Source organism: Haemorhous mexicanus, chromosome 2, assembly GCF_027477595.1.
Source record: "Haemorhous mexicanus isolate bHaeMex1 chromosome 2, bHaeMex1.pri, whole genome shotgun sequence".
Lineage (NCBI taxonomy): Eukaryota > Metazoa > Chordata > Aves > Passeriformes > Fringillidae > Haemorhous > Haemorhous mexicanus.
This window is the reverse complement of record NC_082342.1, coordinates 5,247,588-5,266,268: the sequence shown is the minus strand read 5'-3', so window position 1 is coordinate 5,266,268 and position 18,681 is coordinate 5,247,588. Positions and strand designations below refer to the sequence as shown.

General features: G+C 47.8%; 2 protein-coding genes across 3 annotated transcripts in view; one reads left to right on the top strand and one right to left on the bottom strand.

Annotated features, from left to right (window-relative positions):
- Positions 1 to 3,937: 3,937 nt before the first annotated feature.
- ADPRH (ADP-ribosylarginine hydrolase) lies at positions 3,938 to 12,750 on the top strand. The gene is made up of 4 exons (XM_059872337.1): positions 3,938 to 4,340; positions 5,050 to 5,396; positions 10,481 to 10,841; positions 11,528 to 12,750. The coding sequence occupies exons 1-4, from the start codon at positions 3,967 to 3,969 to the stop codon at positions 11,913 to 11,915; spliced, it is 1,470 nt and encodes a 489-aa protein (XP_059728320.1). The 5' UTR covers positions 3,938 to 3,966; the 3' UTR covers positions 11,916 to 12,750.
- A 257-nt stretch (positions 12,751 to 13,007) lies between these two features.
- IGSF3 (immunoglobulin superfamily member 3) overlaps positions 13,008 to 18,681 on the bottom strand; it is a 94,300-nt gene continuing 88,626 nt past the window's right edge. For both annotated transcript variants that reach the window (XM_059872305.1, XM_059872313.1), the window contains 2 exons: positions 16,716 to 17,153; positions 13,008 to 15,922 (listed from right to left, as the gene is read on the bottom strand). In XM_059872305.1, coding sequence (XP_059728288.1) covers positions 15,672 to 15,922; positions 16,716 to 17,153 — 689 coding nt within the window. In that variant the 3' untranslated portion in view covers positions 13,008 to 15,671. The remainder of the gene's footprint in view (positions 15,923 to 16,715; positions 17,154 to 18,681) is intronic.

The window sequence follows — 18,681 nt, the reverse complement described above, 5'->3', positions numbered from 1 at the left end:
ATTTTACAGATGTGGACAAGGGAAAGGTGATCACACTCCAGGAGATGTTCCCTGTGTCCCTGACCTTCCTGGTTGCCCCAAGCTGGCATTGCAGTGCCTCTCTCTGTGGTAAGGCAATTACCCTGCTTATCTTCTGCCCTGCAGAATTATAGTTATTTGAAACAGTGAGACTCTTTCGTATTTTTTACATTTTTGTTTTAAAATCTGTGTTGAAGACAGTTTTTGAAAGCATCACAAGAAGAGCAGTAGGTGCCACAAAGAGGAGAACACACTGATTTTCCACCATTTCCCTTTTGCCCTGGAGAGTGAGTCGGGCCCACTCTTGGAAGAAGACAAACCTGCAAAGAACGAGGCTGATATTTCTGCAATAACTCTGTTTTCTCAGCAGGAAACCAAAGTCCAGTATTCCCTGTAACCTAGTTGCCTGGAGGCACCTCTGGTCCTGCAAGGGCATCCTGCAAGGGCATCCTGCAAGGGTGAATGCTTCCCTTGCACAGCCAGGCAGGGAGGGTCAGGCACTGCTGCCCCACCAGGACTCTGCCCAGGCTCACTGCAGAGATCCAGACCTCACGTGGCACTTGCTGCCCCTGCTTGGAATGCCCCTGCTGCAAAGCATTGTCATTTACTGGCCACTGACAGGCACGTACTTGGGGACTGAGAACTGGGGTAAGCTCAGAAATAGTCCCCACTCAAAAACAAAAAGGAAAAAAAAAAAAAAAGCTTGCTGCTGTTACGGAGAAAAAAATGCTATTAAAAGAATGAGAGACTGGTAAGAGTTTGGCACTGATCCAAAATGAACATATTTTTTAGGGCCCAAAAAGATTCTGGGGAAGCAAATAGAAGATGAATAGGGGAGGGGGAAAAGGAGAATTCCAGATGTGCCATTGCAGTCCCATTTTGGGGACAGCTGTAGGATCTAGAACAGGAACACTGATGTGTTTAAGCACACCATGCATTTTTAATGTTCAACTTTTTTCCTAACTCCTGGCCTGAAGGCCTCTTGTAGTTCTGAGGAAATGTCCTACAGGGTCTCAACCAGTTTGTAGCTCCAGTGCTGCAGTGCTACCCTTTGGAGCCCTCAACCCTTAGCTCATCTAGAAAGGCACATTTTTTTAGTCAGAAAGAATTACCCTTTTTTTCCAGATGAATGTGACGGAAAATTCTAAGTCTAAATGAGGGCTAACCACAGTGTGCAACACATGGCAGGGGCAGGTCAGCAAGCTGCTCCAACATGGTGTTTTCCAGAAGGCATATCCTGGCCACTGGTGCACAGAAGCCTAAATTTTCATTAATAAAAGACACAACAAACCCCCCAGAATGGTGCAACATGGTGAGTCTAACTCTTTGCAGTGCTCAGCATCAGAAGGCCATCTTTGCAAAGGGGGAGAATCGTGCCCAGCTCCCCACACCACAGTCTGAGCCAGGGCAATGCTTCCCTGCAACATCTTGGAGATGGAGGTGCTCCCTGATGGAAAATGCTCTCCTCACCACTTGTGGACATCCCATGGGACTCACACACTGAGATCCCTTTGGGATCAGTGCATCCCTCTGAGCTTGAAGACTGCTGCTCTGCCCACCTTAGGTTTGCAGGCTCCTGCTGATGGTCCATTATCCTCCATCTGTCTGGGAGGAGCCCTCAACACTTTCCTCTGACATCTCCTGGATGTCACTTAACTGCCCTGCACATCATGTTTTCATTTTTTTAGGAAGCTGAGACTTTGAGAATTCAGGAAGTGGGAAGTAATTATGAGAACCAAATATCTTAGTGCCACAGGCAATTTTTTGCCAATGTAGAGTTGTTGTCCCATCTTCCTTCTCTGTTTGAGGAGCCCTGTGACCTTCCTCTCCACTCCTCTGTCCTTGAGGCTGGAGCAGAAGCCATTCCTCACAGGCAGCCATTCCACAGGACAAAAACACGAGGGGTTTTTCCTCTCACAGGCCCAAACCTTAGGAGCGAAAAACCCCGCTTTGCTTTTGAGCACTGCACCAACCTGGGTAAATTCAGAGCTGTTCTAGAGAAAACAAAATGAACCAGAGAAGCAGAAAAGGTCATCAGGCACTGCTGGCAGTGTTGGAACATCGGCAGCTTTTTTTTCCCACTTCCTTTTCTGTTACTATTTCTTCTGCTAGATGCTTCCCAAACTCTGCATTTGCAGCAGGGTGCAGAGGAGGAGTAGATCTAGGAATGAACATGGCATGATGAAGCATCAAGGCCATCGGGCTGATGTTCCCATGCAGACCTGTGCTCTCAGCTACCTGAAGTCCCCCAGGGCCCCCTCCACTCTGACTTGCCCCCAAATTCCCCAGGGACTCTGCTCTGACCCAGCACTACATTTGTGATTGCCCTGAAATCCCCCAGGGCTGCAGCTCAAAAAACTACCGCCACTTTCTCCCATAGGCACCAAGGGGGAAATTTCTGTTTTCCCTCCATGTGAGAGATGTTGGTACTTTCTGGGGTGAACAAGGACACTGGAGACCTGGTGTGGAGGTGATTTTCAGCTGGTAAAAATGCTCAGCTTCTACAAAGTGCAATTCCAGCCATGCTCAGTCCTGTTTCTTGCTCCTGTGTTGTGCTCCTATCCGTTCCTCACCCACTGACCAGACTCCTTCAGCTGTCTAACCACTACCAAAAATAAAAACAAAGGATACAGCAAGGCAGTGGGATCACAAGGTGCCTCAGGACACTATGTAAAGCAGCACTGCTAGACATAGCAAAGATCAGCCCTGGTTTGGGAGGGCTTGGGGTCACCAGGGAGCTGATCTGGGCCATGCTGGGGTTGTGGGGAGAGCATTGTCCCCAAATACTGAAGGACATTCTCTAGAGAAGGAGAGGCTCAGGGGGGACCTCATTGATCTCTACAACTACTTCTTCTACAGTCTCTTCTAGCATGGCTACAGGAAACAGCTTTGATGTGGGACAGGGGAGATTCAGACTATGTATTAGAAAGGGTTTTTCACTGTTAGGATGGTCAGGCATTGGAATAGATTTCTCAGGGAGGTGGTGGAGTCACCACCCCTGGCAGTGTCCAAGAGGTGTCTGGATGTGGTGCTGGATGATGGTTTTGTGGCTAAAGGGTTAAAGTGTTGTGCTGGGTGGATGGTTGGACTTGGTGATCTTGAAGGTCTAATCCAACCCTGACGATTCTGTTGGAAATGATGCAACTTTAAAAACTTTTTATGTAACTTTCGGTTTGTTCGCCTTTGCCCAGGGGGAGGGGAATTGAAGTTTCTCTTTAGAAGATTCTGTTCAAAGAGGTTGGGTGAAGTCTTATGAGTTTAATGTCTACAGATTGGAAGCTGCCAGAAAATACACAGGAGGTAAATGAACATTAACGAATACTACACAGGGTGGGGTCAGAAACACATGGTCTGGGAAAAGATCGATAAGAGAACCAAAGAATGAGGACCTAATCAGCATCAAAGGAGAAGGGATCTATAGCCAACAGGAGATTGCATACTAAGACCTGTGTAATTTAGGACCAATGAACATGAATGTCTTTGGAGTTTATGTATAAATAGGTGAAAAGTCTAGTAAAAAACCATGTATCATGGAATGATTTTCACTGCGCAACCCGGACCTGGGTGGATGATGATTTCTACTGCACATCCTGGCCAGAATAAAGTAACGCTGTGATTTTCTAACACTGAAAAGATGCTGCAGAGAGTTCCTGTTTTCCCCGCAGTTTCAGCAGCAATTCTGTGCTTCTGTAAGGGGGTATGCACAGGGGCAAAGATTCCTTGCAAAGGCTGGAGGCTCTGCTCAGGCTGCAGCAAGGAGGGGAAACATAACCCAAAGCATAACCCAAATGTGAGGAAAACCCTCCCAAAGCCTGTGCCCAGCGCAGACACTGAGGGGGATTCAGCCAGGATCAGGCAGGGGCTGCTCAGCCAGGAGGAGGGAGGGGCTGTTCGTCCACGGGAAATGCTGTCAGCGCTTATTTAAAAAAAAAAAAAACAGTTCGTTTCATGCCCCTGTTCCACTTTCGAGTCCGAGGGCTCAGTCCGGCTCCCCTGAGGGCAGCCAAGAAAATGAAAGCCAGCCAGCCCCTCCGCCTGCGCCGCACCGAGTCCGCCGGGGCTGCCGAGGAAGGCCCGGGGGTCTGGCAGGCAGGGCCCGCCGGGGCTGCCGAGGAGGAGCCGTGCCCGGTGACACCGCCCCGGGAGGCAGCGGAAGGACGGGCCGAGAGGAGCGGCCCGGGCCGGGTTACACAGGCCGCGCCCAGGGCTGCGGAGGCCGGACCGCGCCCCATGGAGCGGGGCGGGTTCCCGTGCGCTGCTCGGAGCCTGCGGGGAGCGGTGGGCATGCTGGCCGGGCTGGCGGCGGTCGGCGGGCTCGCTGTGTGAGTAGCCGCGGGTCGGGAGCAGCCCGGGGCCCGGCTGAGGCGTCGCTTCTGCTTCTGGCCGGCGAAAAGGAGAAGCGAGGCCTGAGCTGCGGAGGGTTCCTGGGGGAGGGCGTGGTTGGTGCTTCATGGCTGAAGTACCTGCGGGGTGGGGGCGCTGCCTGTGTGAGCAGCCTCTGTTGTAGCCTGCCCGAGGAGCAGGGACAGGTGTCACTGTCACCTCAAAGCTGAGCAGGCCAGCCAAACCTTACCCCTTACTTTTGTACTCCTAAAGGTCAGCCTCGCTTTACCCCAGGGTACAAAGCTGCTGGGTGCTGATGTGAGCTTGCTCATGCACTCAGAAAGGTGGAGAACATGGCTGTGGTCAGATATCCTGCAGATGGTTCAGCAGTCCTGCCCTGGGTTTTTGGCCTTTCAGCTGGTCCATATCCTGCTGGCAGGATATGCAGCTTTATCCTGCCAGCATCCCAGCAGGACATCTCCAGGTGCCCCTGGCCCAGGGCTGGGCTGCCCAGGAGCTGCCACTCACTTACCACGGTAGGTGCACAGTACAGGCACAAGGTCCATGTGCTGTGAAGAAATACATCCTCTGAGTGAGACTCGTGTGGCAGGCACGGTATTCAGCCTGCTGGAGCATAGCAGAACAAGCCCATACTGAAGTGGGAATGATTTAATTCTTATTCTCCTTCTCTTTTTTTCTTTCTCATAGTGTCTTCTACACTCAAGTAGCTGTGGGACAAAAAATGTGTCCTAAGGTTGTGGAAAACTACGTGGCATCCATGGTGCTGAGTGCAGTTGGTGACACGGTGGCATATTACAACGGGAGGTGGGAGTTCCAGAAGAGTGGCCCAGTCATCCACAAGGAGCTGGCAGACATGGGGGGACTGGCCAACATCAGCCTCCAGGGCTGGATAGTCAGTGATGATACTGTGATGCACTTGGCCACGGCCGAAGCCCTGGTAGCAGCTGGGAAAAACCCATCATTACCACATCTCTACACTCTGCTTGCAAGGAACTACAAGGAGTGCATGAATGACATGAAGGGCAGAGCTCCAGGTAACCTCTCCGTCCTGTGTCTGGGTAGAGCTGTGCTGTTCCTCATGTCTCTCCTGCAGCTTGGAGCTGGGGCTGGCCCCGGCTCTGCTTTGGGCTGTTTACTGTATTTCATGTAAAGGAAAAGTTTGCAACACTCAGTACCTGTTTCAGGATGAGCTAAAGAGAACAAAACAAGGCAAGCTGAAGTGGTTTGGGCTTCTCTGAACTAGATTAAAAAGATGCTGTTTTGTTCACATTTACTAAACTTGAGTGTGTTTGAGGGCTAGCCTGAGCTCAGGAAGGGTGATAGCTTTTGAACTTGGGATTTCTACATTCAGTGGCTAAAAAATTCACATTCAACTACTGTAATGCACACCCTGAGATGCACCCCAGAGAATTAATAAAGAACTTCTCTTCATAAACACAACAAATTACATGTAAAATATATTTAAGAGCATAAAGATCCTTGCTTGGAATAATTACACTTATTAAACCCAAAGTCTGCTTGTGGCTAGCTCTGCATGCCTGATTTCTGCACCAGGACAGTCAGGCCAATCTTCTTTTTTGAACCCTGTACTTCCATCATCTCTCTTTTCTCTGCATAGACACATTGGTGCTGAGTTTCTGGCGCAAGCAGTGGGCCAGGCAGTATTCAGGAAGGGCACCTTGACAGGCTACAGTAGCCAAGACGTACAGCATATCCCTCTGCTTCCTAACTCACCCAGCCCTCTTGACCCAACTCTTCCCCCAGGATTCCATCAGTCTCTGTGCTCATGGCCCAGGCTCTTCTGCATGCTTGGATTGCATTTACATTGGAGCTGCTTAGGCTGGGCCTCTAATTTGACCAGTGCAGGAGGCGTGAAGTATCCAGGAGACACTCAAATTCAGCAGTCCTGTGCAAAGTTTATACATTGTAATTGTATGTATGCTTAGATGTGCTTATTTTGAGTGGCCAGAGTATGTCAAGAGTGTTCTGTCTTGACATTAAACATGGGAAAGGCCAAATCTTGCCACTGAGCATAGTGTATTGGAGCTGTGCATTTCCAAAATAAACCAGGTTGGAAACCTGAACAGGAATTTATTCTGCTTATCTTTCCACAGTGGGCTCCTGTCCTTGTGTAAAGAACTAAATTATCAGTCTTCTTTTAACACCCATATTCCCAGTTGTTGCAGTGGCCTAATTAATAAAATATTTAGGAAGGGGTAATGATGCTTGTCAGGACAGCTGAAGCTGGCAGATCAAACTTCCAAGAGATTCATGGCAGTTTTGGTGAAGCAGCATAGTTTAGTTCCCCCAGCCAAGATGGACTAACCACAGCTGCCAGTGAGACAGCACCTGGAAGGATTTTCACTCTTTAACGTTGGTGACTAAAACCTAAGATGAAAAGGAGAAGAACTTAAAATTTAAATATCTGAGTATAATATCTAAGAATAACAGGACACCTACTGCATTCCTTCTGTGACTAAACTGAGCTGCAATATGCCCAAAGAAGTTCCTTTTCCTGGAAGTGATGAATTTGAAAGCAAACTTGCTATGGACATTAAAAGGAGTGACAAGGGAAGGTCAGATAATCTAGGTTAAAAAAGAAATACACATTGTTTAGTGGGTCCAAAGACAATTAAAAATTTTGCAATCAGAATTGCTCCTGCTGCAGGTACAGGAAAGGCATTCAGCTCTGAGAGTTTAAATCCTGACCCTTAGCAATTCAATTTCCACTGAAGGGAATACATAATCCATACCCTGAAAAACTGTCTGGAGTCTCCCTGCCATATTGATAAGTTCTAATGATAAAAGCTGCATGCCAATAACTTCTTTTGGCAGTTCAGAATAAGTGGATTTTAACTGAGAACATAACCCAAGGTGGTGCTCTTCTGACCTAAGTACTCACCAGAAAATTGCAGCCCTGGAGGCTGAGAATGGAAAGCTGCTGTTGGAACTTTTGCCCAACACAGAGGAGATTTCCTTAGAACAGTGGGGGAAAGTCACATTGATGGCTCACATGAGGCAGTCCAGACCTGAAAACCCAAAGCTGCAGTAACAAAGGGATTCCCACAAGGTTCTGAGTCACAGGACAGCCACAGCAGGGTCCCTCAGGGACGCAGCCCCAGGAGAGAACTCTGGGGGCAGTAATTCAACGACAAGGTAATCCCTATGTCCACTATTGTGATTTGTGATGTGCCACAGCCCAAATTCATTGTTCCTTGCAGATTACAAAGCCAGTGAATTATGCAACACAAGCACAGACATACTTCTTTTTTCATGGTACAACTAAAGCACTTCTTCAGGAAACCTTCTGCTTCAAAATTGTCTTTTGGTCCTGGTCCTCTCCCTTTGGAATTATTTACCACTGTGTGGTTTGTTTAACTCACATAACTTTTTTTATGTGTACTGATCAATCCCAAACAGCTGTTACTTGAAGAGTCTAGGTAAGTGGAATGAAAGCCTATCCCAAAAACTGAGTCCAGCTGTTCTTGAAACTTTTTCAGGTTGCCCTAATTCACATGCCACTTCCTTGTATTTCTTCTTTCCTTAGACCAGTACCATGCTTAGGTTACTTTTAATTTCCTGTTAGTGCAAAGGATTCCTAACCTGGATGTAAAGGATTCCCAAAACAATTTGCTAATTCAGAAACTCCCTACAGCAGTTTTTTAAAAAACTATTTTTTTAAAAAAAAAGACCAGATCTTAGTCTTCCTAAATTGGCTTTCCGATGTTTTAGTATTTTAAGTGTTTAAAAGTGTGAGGGATACTACTTGTAATATTTCATAAATTATAAGTCTTAGCTGTCATACATTGGTTTGTTTTACACAATTTTTTCCACTTGCAAGTTATCAGTAGTCATTTCGTAAAATAATATGCACAGCCTTAAAGCTGCAAGCAAATTGTATTGCAAAATAACCAGTCTTTCTTTCCGTTTAAAGCCTTGTCATTTTCCTTTTTATTCTAGCTACAATTAGTGCAAGTACTATCTCACTTTTTATCAAGCACTGAGGTGTGTGGTCTCAGCCTGCCCAGACAGGTCCTGAAGAAATGTTTTTTCTCGAAGTTTCAGCAAGAGTAATCTTTACTTTTGTTATGCAGATTTTGATGTTAAGCTACCTTAGTCCCTGTACTCCCCCCCTTCCCCTTGCTTTCCTGGAAGAAGTTCTCTTTTACCAGAATATACAAATAGAGTAGTTGAAACAGCTTTTTAAAAACGTGGCTTTGTTTGACAGGTTCATTTTAATGCCCGGTTACAGGTCATTGGGTACAATGCTTCGTATGGTGAGATATTTAGAAAAATGCCTCAATTTTCTGTTAGTCATCACGAAGTTGGAAATTATGCTGCTATCCCTCTTAACAATTTTGATACACGGCAGCCAGCACTGAATTAGTAAAGTACATGAAATTTAGAGGCCTGGACATGTTCCCACACTGAGACGTGAGGACTCCATCCTAAATGCAAACTCACAGACACTTCAGTTAGAGGTTGGTTGTGACCAGTCCCAGTAGAGTTAAAGACACTTGGCTCAGCATGTGACATTATTCCTGAGAGTGGCCAGCTGTTATTTTTAGCCTATGTCCAGAAGGCAGTCTTAAAGCTGTGCATGAATTTGGAGGTATTTCAATTACAAGGGGGCTGTAAATGCAGGTAAAACAGGCTGCCATAAACCAAACCCTACTGCCAAATGTGTACTTGTAAGTGCAGAAGCCAAGAGCTCTGCAGGGGACTCAGTGCAGTATCTGGCTGTGATGAGCAAGGTCACAGATCATGGTGACTGAGTGGCACCAAAGTGAGGTGAATTTGCCTGACCAGGCTTCTTCCTTGCTACTCTGTTCTATTTAGTTTGACTTCCAAAGTAACAGAGCACCTGCAAGTTCCTCAGCTACCTGTCCCAGTGAGGGAACAGAGTGTAGGAGCAACAGTCTAGTTTTGGGGGTGTGATAACACCCAGCTGCTGCTGTTACCCTGTATGTCTGAGAGAGGACTCAGCACACTGGGGTTAGTCTGCTGAGTCCACCTTTGTCAGTGTCCAGCACATTAAAACTTAAATGAAGCTGCTTGAAACCTGCCTTTACCTTCCTGCTGGAAAACAAGTATTTACAATTGGGCCAGAAGAGAAGACTAGGAGAAAAAAAAGCAAGGCAGAAGAGAATCAAAGATAATTCAATGTTCCAAACCTGTTTCTTCTTTACACACAAGCATTTGTGCTTAGCTCTCAAAACATTTCACTGTCTTGGCTGGGGAAGCTGGCTGGGCTCTGAAATTTGGGTGTGTTTTCTTTGTCCTATGAATGTATTGGACTAACAAGTGTTAATCTGAAGAAGCAGCACTGAAAGAAGGAGAGTAATTTCTTTAAAAAGTAAATAGCAGAAATATGAAAGAGATGGAGGTGAGCTTGCCTCATTTCTTTATTGTCTTTCTGTAGTTACCCTTTAGTGGCAGTGTTTGGAGATGAACTAGTGAGCTGGACAAACCTTTGGTCTCAGTACAGCTGCTCTTCAGCTTATGAAAAAGGAGTACAGTCGAGTCAGAGATGCAGACCATATTGAGGTGAGGCAGGTGCTACACTCAGGGCTTTCTGACAAACTTAAACTGCAGCAAGGGAGAGCTGGAAAACATTTTCTATCAGTACATTTTCTATTAGTGAGGCAAGTGAGGACCTTGTGGGGTCTCTGCCTTCACAAGTCCTGTGAAAAAGCAGTTACCTAGACTGGCCTTGTGTCAGAGATCCTACAAACGTTTCTGTTTACAGAGAGAAAAATATCTAGGTATATGTGTATCTATCTATTAGTATATATGGTTTTTTTTATAACACAAAATGTAAATATAAACCCTGTCAATAAATGACCAATAAAGTGTTTCCTACCCCCTAGACCTTTTAATTGTTTTCATAAACAAAAATTATCAGGTCTGCTGAGGAGGATGCAGAATGCTCCAGCAGATTAAGGCAGGGATATGTATGTGAGCAGATGACTTATGTTTTTAAAAGGAAGCTCAAATCCCTTACACAGAGCAATGCTTTCTTTCCCACTGCCCTGCCTGCCTTGCCCCTGTTCCCAAGCTACCTCCTGCTGATGTTTCTGTTTCTTCCTTCTCTCGGGCTCTGTGGTCCTCTCTCCAGGTACCATGTCTGTGGAAAGCACCATGAAGCTGGATCCGGGGCGGCCGGATGGTTGGCGGATCCCGTTCAGCCCGCGGGCAGGGGGCTGTGGGGCCGCCATGCGCGCCATGTGTATCGGGCTGCGCTTCTTCCAGCCTGCCCAGCTGGACACCCTGGTCAAAGTCAGCATCGAGAGCGGCCGCATGACCCACCACCACCCCACCGGCTACCTGGGGGCCCTGGCCTCAGCCCTCTTCACCGCTTATGCGGTGAACAGCACGCCCCCTGTGGCCTGGGGGAAGGGGCTGTTGGAGGTGCTGCCACAGGCAAAAGCCTACGTGCAGGAATCCGGCTTTTTTGTGAAGGAGAACATGGAGCAATGGTGAGCTGTGTTCCCTGCAATGCCATTTCTTAAAGCCCTTGTACCACAGGATGAGCTCTGCTCATACTTAAGTTTCAGTAATCACATTATGGCAGACTCCTAGGGCAGCACACACCTGGCACAGGATTAAATCAATTCAGAGTACCTTAACTTGGGGGGAAATAAAAGAGGCGGGTTGTGTTTGGGTCAGGTACCTGTGACCATTTTTTGCATCCATTATGAATTAGGTAGACTTGTCATCTCATGCAACTGTGATTTTATGAAAGATGGCAAGCAGAGCTGTGGAACAGCATCAAGCTTAGGGCTGAGCTCAGTTTGAAAGTTACAACCAAATCTGCATATTCAATGCACCTCTGTGCAGGGGGGCACACATAGAGGTAGAGCTGCTCTGAATTTGGGAGGATGACTCAGTTCTCACTCTTAGCCTTTGAATCCTGCAGGTGCTGGGCTGCCTTCTCCCATGTGACTGGAGAGAGGGGAAATCTAACTCACTGAAACTTGTCCTTGTGCCTCTTACTGTAAATCATGTCCCTAGTTTTGACAAATGGGGGCCGCCTGCCATTTTGCTGAGCTCTCGCTCCGGGCTCTTGACGTGGCGCGTTTTCCACTGGCGCCTGCGTGGTGCTCAGCTGCGTGCTGCTGCCCTGGGACAACTTAGAGCCGTTCCATCCCGTCCTGTTTGGCAGGTATTACTTCGAAGAGAAGTGGAAAAAATACCTGGAAGAGAGAGGCATCTTGGACGGGGTCTCATCACCCAGATTCCCGCCCAAGTACGGCGTGGAAGAGAGAGACTCGTTCTACACCTCGCTCAGCTACAGCGGCTGGGGGGGCAGCAGCGGGCACGACGCGCCCATGATCGCCTACGACGCCCTGCTGGGCGCAGGGGACTCCTGGACCGAGCTGGCTCACCGCGCCTTCTTCCACGGGGGGGACAGCGACTCCACGGCTGCCATCGCCGCCAGCTGGTGGGGAGTCATTCACGCCTTCAAGGGGGTTCCCCCCTCCCTCTATGCCCACCTGGAGTACAAGGACCGCCTGGAGAAGGTAGCCAAGGACTTGTACAGCATACTCTAGGCAGGAGATGGCAGGGCACCCCACAGGCACACTTACCCATGCTCTCTCGCTTGGTTTGCAACGCCGCCAGATTAAATCTCGAAAATGTAAGCCAGAGCCAGGCCTGCCTTTTCTCTGTGTGCTGGCTTCAGTGGGGAGGCCACATCGGTGCTAATTTGGGGCTGGTGGTTTGATGGGAACACACAGTGGTCCCCCGAGACATCCCTCCTGCGCTGCAGGGTGGCTGCACATCGTCTGGTCCTCAAGAGGAGCAGGAGCACCCACAGCAGCACTGATGGTCCTGCTGCAGCAGCAGGACAGGCAGCAAACCCCACTCAGCCCTCCCCAAACCAGCATCCTCCACCTGCAAGGGGAACAGGGAGCACAAGCAGCCCATTGTGTCTGGGGACAACAGAGCTTTCTTATAAAATTATTTTAGCAGAGGATGTTTTTGGTTTCAAATGAATGTGGAAAAAAACCCCAAACCTGACCTTAAAGCTGTATGAGCAGCGCATTTTACCCAATTCCACACCACTCCTGCAATACAGGTAGGAATGCATCATGCTGCTTCCCTATTTCAGTGAATATGGGAGAATTCAAGACTCCTGACCAAATCCTTTCTTAAGGCAAAAGTGGGTAAGGAGAATTAAACAGGTTGCGTTGTACATCAACTTCTGTAGTGAACTATATTCTGCTTTCATCAAGGTTACTAAAACTAATTTGCTTAACATTTGCTATGCATAATTCTATTAAAATAAGGTTTTTCTTCAAATCCAGACTATGACACAGCAAAGTACTTTTACTGTTTTCAGAACAATTTCAAAACCAGTGCATTCAATAAAAAGTCCTAAGAGGCCTCTGGTAAATGTTCTGTTCTATTATGGCATGGGTTGAGGGTTGGATGGGGTATGAAATCAGAGGTGCCAGGTGTCTGCAAGCTCCAGCTGCAAGAGAGAGGAAATGTGCTACCACTGGGAGAGAGGTTATTGCATCAAGGAGTAGGGGCAGAGGGAGCGGGTTCCCAAGAGAAGGGCCTCAGCACACCTTTATGCTGTGAGTGCACATAAAGGCATTAAAAAAACCCAGATCTGACAAAACCCAGCAGCCATAGGATTCACAATTTCAACACAGTTTACTACAGCTCTCAGGTGTGTTGTATAAAACATGTTTTAGTGCAACATAGTACAAAGTTTTTGTTGGGTTTTTTTTTCACTTTTTTCTTTTTTTAAAAATCCCAAACATTTTTCCACATCATGCATGGATAGGTCTCTCTCTTTCTTCTTGGGTTTGTTACAGAAAGTTACTGCAGAGAGAGTGGTTTGAAAAGCTTTGTGTTAAAACTCATTACAGGAAGAGGCTGCCTTATAAAAACTGAGAGAAGTTTGAGACTGGGCAACACACTGCCAGAGCAATGGAGAAATGTCACCAGCAAGGTACATTCAGGGACCACTGTGGGAGCCACTTCCCAGGAAAGCCTGGGCCCTGTGGCAGGCCTCCAGGAGAGCCCTGCTCTGGGGCAGACAGGCTGGCGAGGAGGAGCGTGGCTCAGGCGCAGAGCAGAGCTCTCCCAGGAAAGAACGGCTCCCACTGACTTCATTCTCTCTTCTTCCTTAAAGCTGAAGTGAGTCATGGTTCCTGCCCAGGAGCAGTACACACAGGAGATAGAACAGTTAGGAAACAATACCCACTGGCTTGCAGCTGCAGTTGTTTGCACCTCAATTCTTCATTTCCATTCACTTCTCATCCCACTCCTCTCTTTGCAGACGTCTTAGCCAGAAAGGGAAGACAAGTGTGCAGGTGTGTGATACATACAGATATAGGAATGTGATTGTATGCATATGCTGGGGCCAGTAAGCAGTTACTTCTCGAGGAGGCAGACTTCACAGAGGAACGAGTGAAACTGGGGCTTCCCAGCAGAAGAAGAAACCGGTGCTGTTCTGGTGGAGGTGCAGAGGTGGCCAACTTCAAACGCCTTAGCACAGGATGATCTGCAGCCAAGTGGGTCCTCTCCCAGACAGGAGTGAGGCTTCACAGTGCAGATCTCCTGCCTGAAGCTTCACCACCTCTGAAATGTCAAGGCATCAGGGTCTAACTGACTTAGTGCTACAGAGCATCTGCTGAGGTCCCCTCTGCTCCCAAAGAGCAGTCCGACCCTCCAGAGAGGACAACGGCTGTGGGTATGGCACCTCTCACACGTGAGGCAGGGGGGTCTTGTGGCTGCACCCGTCCACCCCCAGTTGGCTTCAGCCATGCTGCAAAAAAAGAAATGGCCGGATTTGCCAGGAAGACATCAAGGAAGACAACAAAAGGCCATTTTTGGCAAACATTTTCTTCCGCCAGACGTAATGCTTACGGGGGAGGAGGCGGTTTCCTCCACAGGACAGGGCAGGGGTTCTTGGCATTAGTGGGTGCAGGAGGTCAGGTGCCCCACGTGGCGAGAGCCCTGGTTTGGTTCACAAGAGCCATATCTTTCACAGAAAGAACAGCATTTCCTGCCACAGCAACTCTTACAAGAGCAGGTGACGTTGCCAGGAGGGGGAGCTTATGGAGAAATGGATTCTCTTCCTTAAGTCTCAGAAACAAATGGCAGATGCACATACTCGCAGGGGGAAGATTTCTCTTGGCCAAGGGGACAGGGAAATCCCCAGGGTGCTGATGTGCTGCAGGCCCCTTGCTTTGTCCAGGCTCACACTGGGGAGCAGTGCAGCCACAGGAAAACTCGTGACACATGGTGGTTAACTGCATATCCCCACTATGTGGCATGTTTGCTACTGGGCTCCTTGGCTGAACATCCAGGGACTGTGAACCTGACCCGTGGAGCTTCTCCTTTCCTCCTTCCTAGAGTCTTTACTTTGGTCATGTTGAAGCCTTCAGAGACTGGATTAAGCCTCCCATTCCCAAATGACTGGGGCACAGAGGAGACCTGCCTCATCAGAGATGGCAGCATGGACACCAGGGAGGAGCATGACTCTGGTGAGACCGTACAAGGAACCTCTTTGCTACAACATAGTCAGGGCTTTCAGGTGTCTTTCCTCTCCCCCGTTCAGTTCCGTGAGACAAACTAAACTGCTTTTGTCCTGAACGCAAGCACGCTCAATATTCAGTCTCTCCAAGACCTGCGAACACTCCCAAAAGGTGAATTGCTCCCTCATGAGAAAACGAGTAAGGTGGAGGCAAGAAGATGCTGAGGCTACAGCCAGTCTTTGAAATGGACCTCTTGATAGACAGCCCAGGTAACCCCTCTGGGGACAGACCTGGCTTTGTCTGTTTTGGAAGAGGGAGGAGATAGCTCAGTGCACCTTGGGAAAAGATCTTCTTCACTGTGGCACTGAGTCCAAGAAGGAAAACCAGTCTGTTTTGGAAAACATGTATGTTTACTTCCAAAGAGATCATCCTAGGACCAAATACCCCCTGGGAACTCCACACTTTGTGGAGGGCAGGGAAAGTCTACAATTGAGTGACCAAAAAATAAATGATAAAAAAAGCAACAGCCCGAAAGACAGCAACTGATGTGAGTCAAATTAGTCCGAGAGGAACATCTGCTATGTACAGCAAGTGCCTCTGTCCATTAGGGTGAAGGGGGTATGTTCCCACAGGTGCTGGAAGAAGCCTTGGACCTTCCTGCTCCTGCTGGCTGGGCAGAGCTCAGCCACTGTGTCAGAGCACAGACACTGAAACAAATGAAACAAGAACAACAAACCCCACTGTGCTCCTCAGGGTTCCTGGTGTATCTCTACTTCTCTCCCTCTGTGCGTCCCTACAGGTGTCTCTGCCTCTTTAATCCATGGTTCCCGGGTGGATGCTGAGGACTGGTGGCTCAAGGCAAGTGGGAGAGTAGTTGAGGTGAGGCTCTTTGATCCACAGCAAGGGAACCCCATTCTTGCCCTCTGAGTTCTTGCTGGAGTTTCGACTCTTGAACCGCACCAGGAGGATGGTGATGATCAAGATGCCAAAGATGGGGAAGGGGTAGAAGAACACAAAGTAGAAGAGGGCATCATTGGAGCAGATGACAGACTGCAGTGTGGAGCCTGGAAAAAGACACAGGGTGGTCACATTTCATGGTTTCTCTCTAATCAGGGCATGCAAACTTCCTCAGAAACATAGAAAACCAGATGCTCATTATTCTATGTCAAAGCAGGAGGTGGAGCTCTGGGAAAAATAACAGTTTTAGAACAGAAGAAAGTTCTAACAGGGCATGTTTCAGCTTAATCCCTCCAAGAGTTTAATGAGTGATAGAGTCCTCTGTTATTATGTTTTTTGGAAAAAATTTTTTGTTTAGGATTTTTTGGGGGGGAAGCTGAGAAGCTTCAGAAAAAAAAAAGAAAATAATAATTATCTAATTATTTCCCCTGTATTTTACTACTTTAAAATGTAGCTAAAAATTGTTTATCCAACAAGCAGTTAATTAGTTTCACATAAATTGTTTTAACTTAATGACCAATCACCATCCAACTGTGTCAAAACTCTAAAAACAATCAAGAATTTTCACAATCATTCTTTATAACATTCTGTAAGTATCCTTTCTCTATTCTTTAATATAATTTTAGTATAACATTCTATAATATAATAAAATAAATATAATCAATAAATATAATTAATATAATATAATATAATATAATATAATAATCATATCATAAAATAATAAATTAACCTTCTAAAAACATAGAGTCAAATTCTCAATTCCTCCTTCGTCCTAAAAACCCCCAAAATACCACAATCCTCCCTGGTGGAGATTTTATAGTATTTTATAACCCCTTGAGCTGATTGGAAAAGTACCAGCACCACAGACCTGCCCCAGTCCCACTCATCACCTCTTCTCACCTGCATCCTGCACGTGCACAGCCACCATCCCCGACTCCTCCTGGGCCAGCCGGTACCAGACGCCGTTGGGATCTGCCAGCCACTCCTCCACTCGGCATGAGTAGTTGCCCGTGTCAGCACCGCCGGCCTGCAGCACCGTCAGCCGGAAAAGCACTGCCGAGAGCCTCTGGAAGCGCAGGCGGCCCTCCCAGCGACCAGCCTCGGGGCTGAAGATGGCATCAGGGCCCACACTCAGCACCGCTTCCCTCTCTTCCTCCTCCTCCTCCTCCTCGCCCTCCTCCGCGTGGTCGCCCGCCTCCTTGGCCCGCAGGCTGTACCATGTCACTGCAAAGTGGGACTCGGGGCTGGAGCGGGACAGGATGCTGCAGTCCAGCGGGAAGGACTCCTTCTCCTGCACCGTGAGGTTGGCGGTGGCTGTGTCCACCTGCAAGGTGGGATCTGAGATGACAAAAATCAAGAGGTGAGTGCTGAGCTATCATAAAAACTATCATACTGTGATGACTGGAGCTGGGCATGATCCGAGCAAAACCCAAATCTTGATGCAGCCTGCCAAGACTCACAGGGACCTCTGAGGCCAACACTGCAGGCACAGCATCCTCACCTCACCACGCACCATCTGGCACAGGGTCAAACAGGTGCTGGCTGCAAGCACCATCCTACCCCTGCCCACCCTCACTCCAGCTAAAGGATGAGAGGAGAAAGCTGCTGCAGCTCATCCAGACATGCTATGTGTCAGGATACCAAGGTTTGGTGCATGGGCTGAGGAGCCACGTGCTATTCCTCCCCAGTTACTGCTGCACAGAACATTGCACTTCCTGCCTTTTATTTCTTTGAGAGTGCTCAAAGGACTTGAAAATCATTACGACAGAAGAGAAGACCTTTTCCAGCAGCTTGGAAAGTCCTTTAGGTAAGAGGTTCCTCCACAAGATGGTCTCAACACTGATGCAGCAAGGATGCTCCAAAAGTCTTCCTCATTTTTTTCCCTCTAGTGCTTGCTGCAAGGCTAAAGAGATGTTTTTACCTAACTGAGACACAGTGGCCAGAACCCACGATGAGTTGATTAAAGGCTGACTTCAAGAGCAATTAACATTTGGTTTAGTCATCTTGCCAGGGAGTACATACTCCAGGGATCACAATCAGTCTGGATCTAAGTTTTCATTTAAAGATTAAAAAGCCCTTTCCAAAGTGGGAGCTGAGCAGGAAGGGCAAGTTGATAGCTCACCGAAGAGAGAGGCACTTTCTTCTCCAGTGAGGAGAGCTGGGCAAGCCCTCCCTTGTGCAGACCCTGAGTGTCTCTCAGGAGGGGGCTACTGTCCCTCAGCTCTCATCAGCCACAGAGCTGCTGTGCCCAGTGGGCTTCTCATTACAGCACCTGCTCAACACTATTTAAATGGTCCTGTGAGGAAAACCTCAATTAAGGCCAGAGCTCTTCAGGCCATAAGTAATATGAGTATTTGCAGTTCCCACCTTCCCACAGAAGATTCCTGAGCAGAAACAGGAATGAGTTAAGTCATGCAATTTTGGGGACTACGAAGGTAAAAAGGAGGAAGTGAAGGAAATAGCTTGTCAAAACTAACACAAACCCTCCCTCACCTTTAGCGGGTTAAACAGAGAGAGGAGAACTGATGTCTGAAGGTGCTGAGAGGTTTCCCCCCCCTTGCTGATGATTATAGCCCTGACAGATGAGGCTGGAGATCCTCACTAATGAGACATGAGTCACAAGCACAGTTAGTCATTTTGTTAAGTACTGACTGCTATGAAACAAAAACAAACAACAACAAAGCACTTCTAGAAAAAAAAAAAATCTTCAATTAGTGAACTCCCAACTCCCTCTCTTCTTCCCACTTCACATTCTTCTGCAATTCAAGAGGAGCCTCAGAGATTTTTCCTGCTGTTCATTATCCCCTCCATCAGGGCTGGCAATTATCACACTGGATGGAGAGCTGTACTGACAACCCAGCACAGC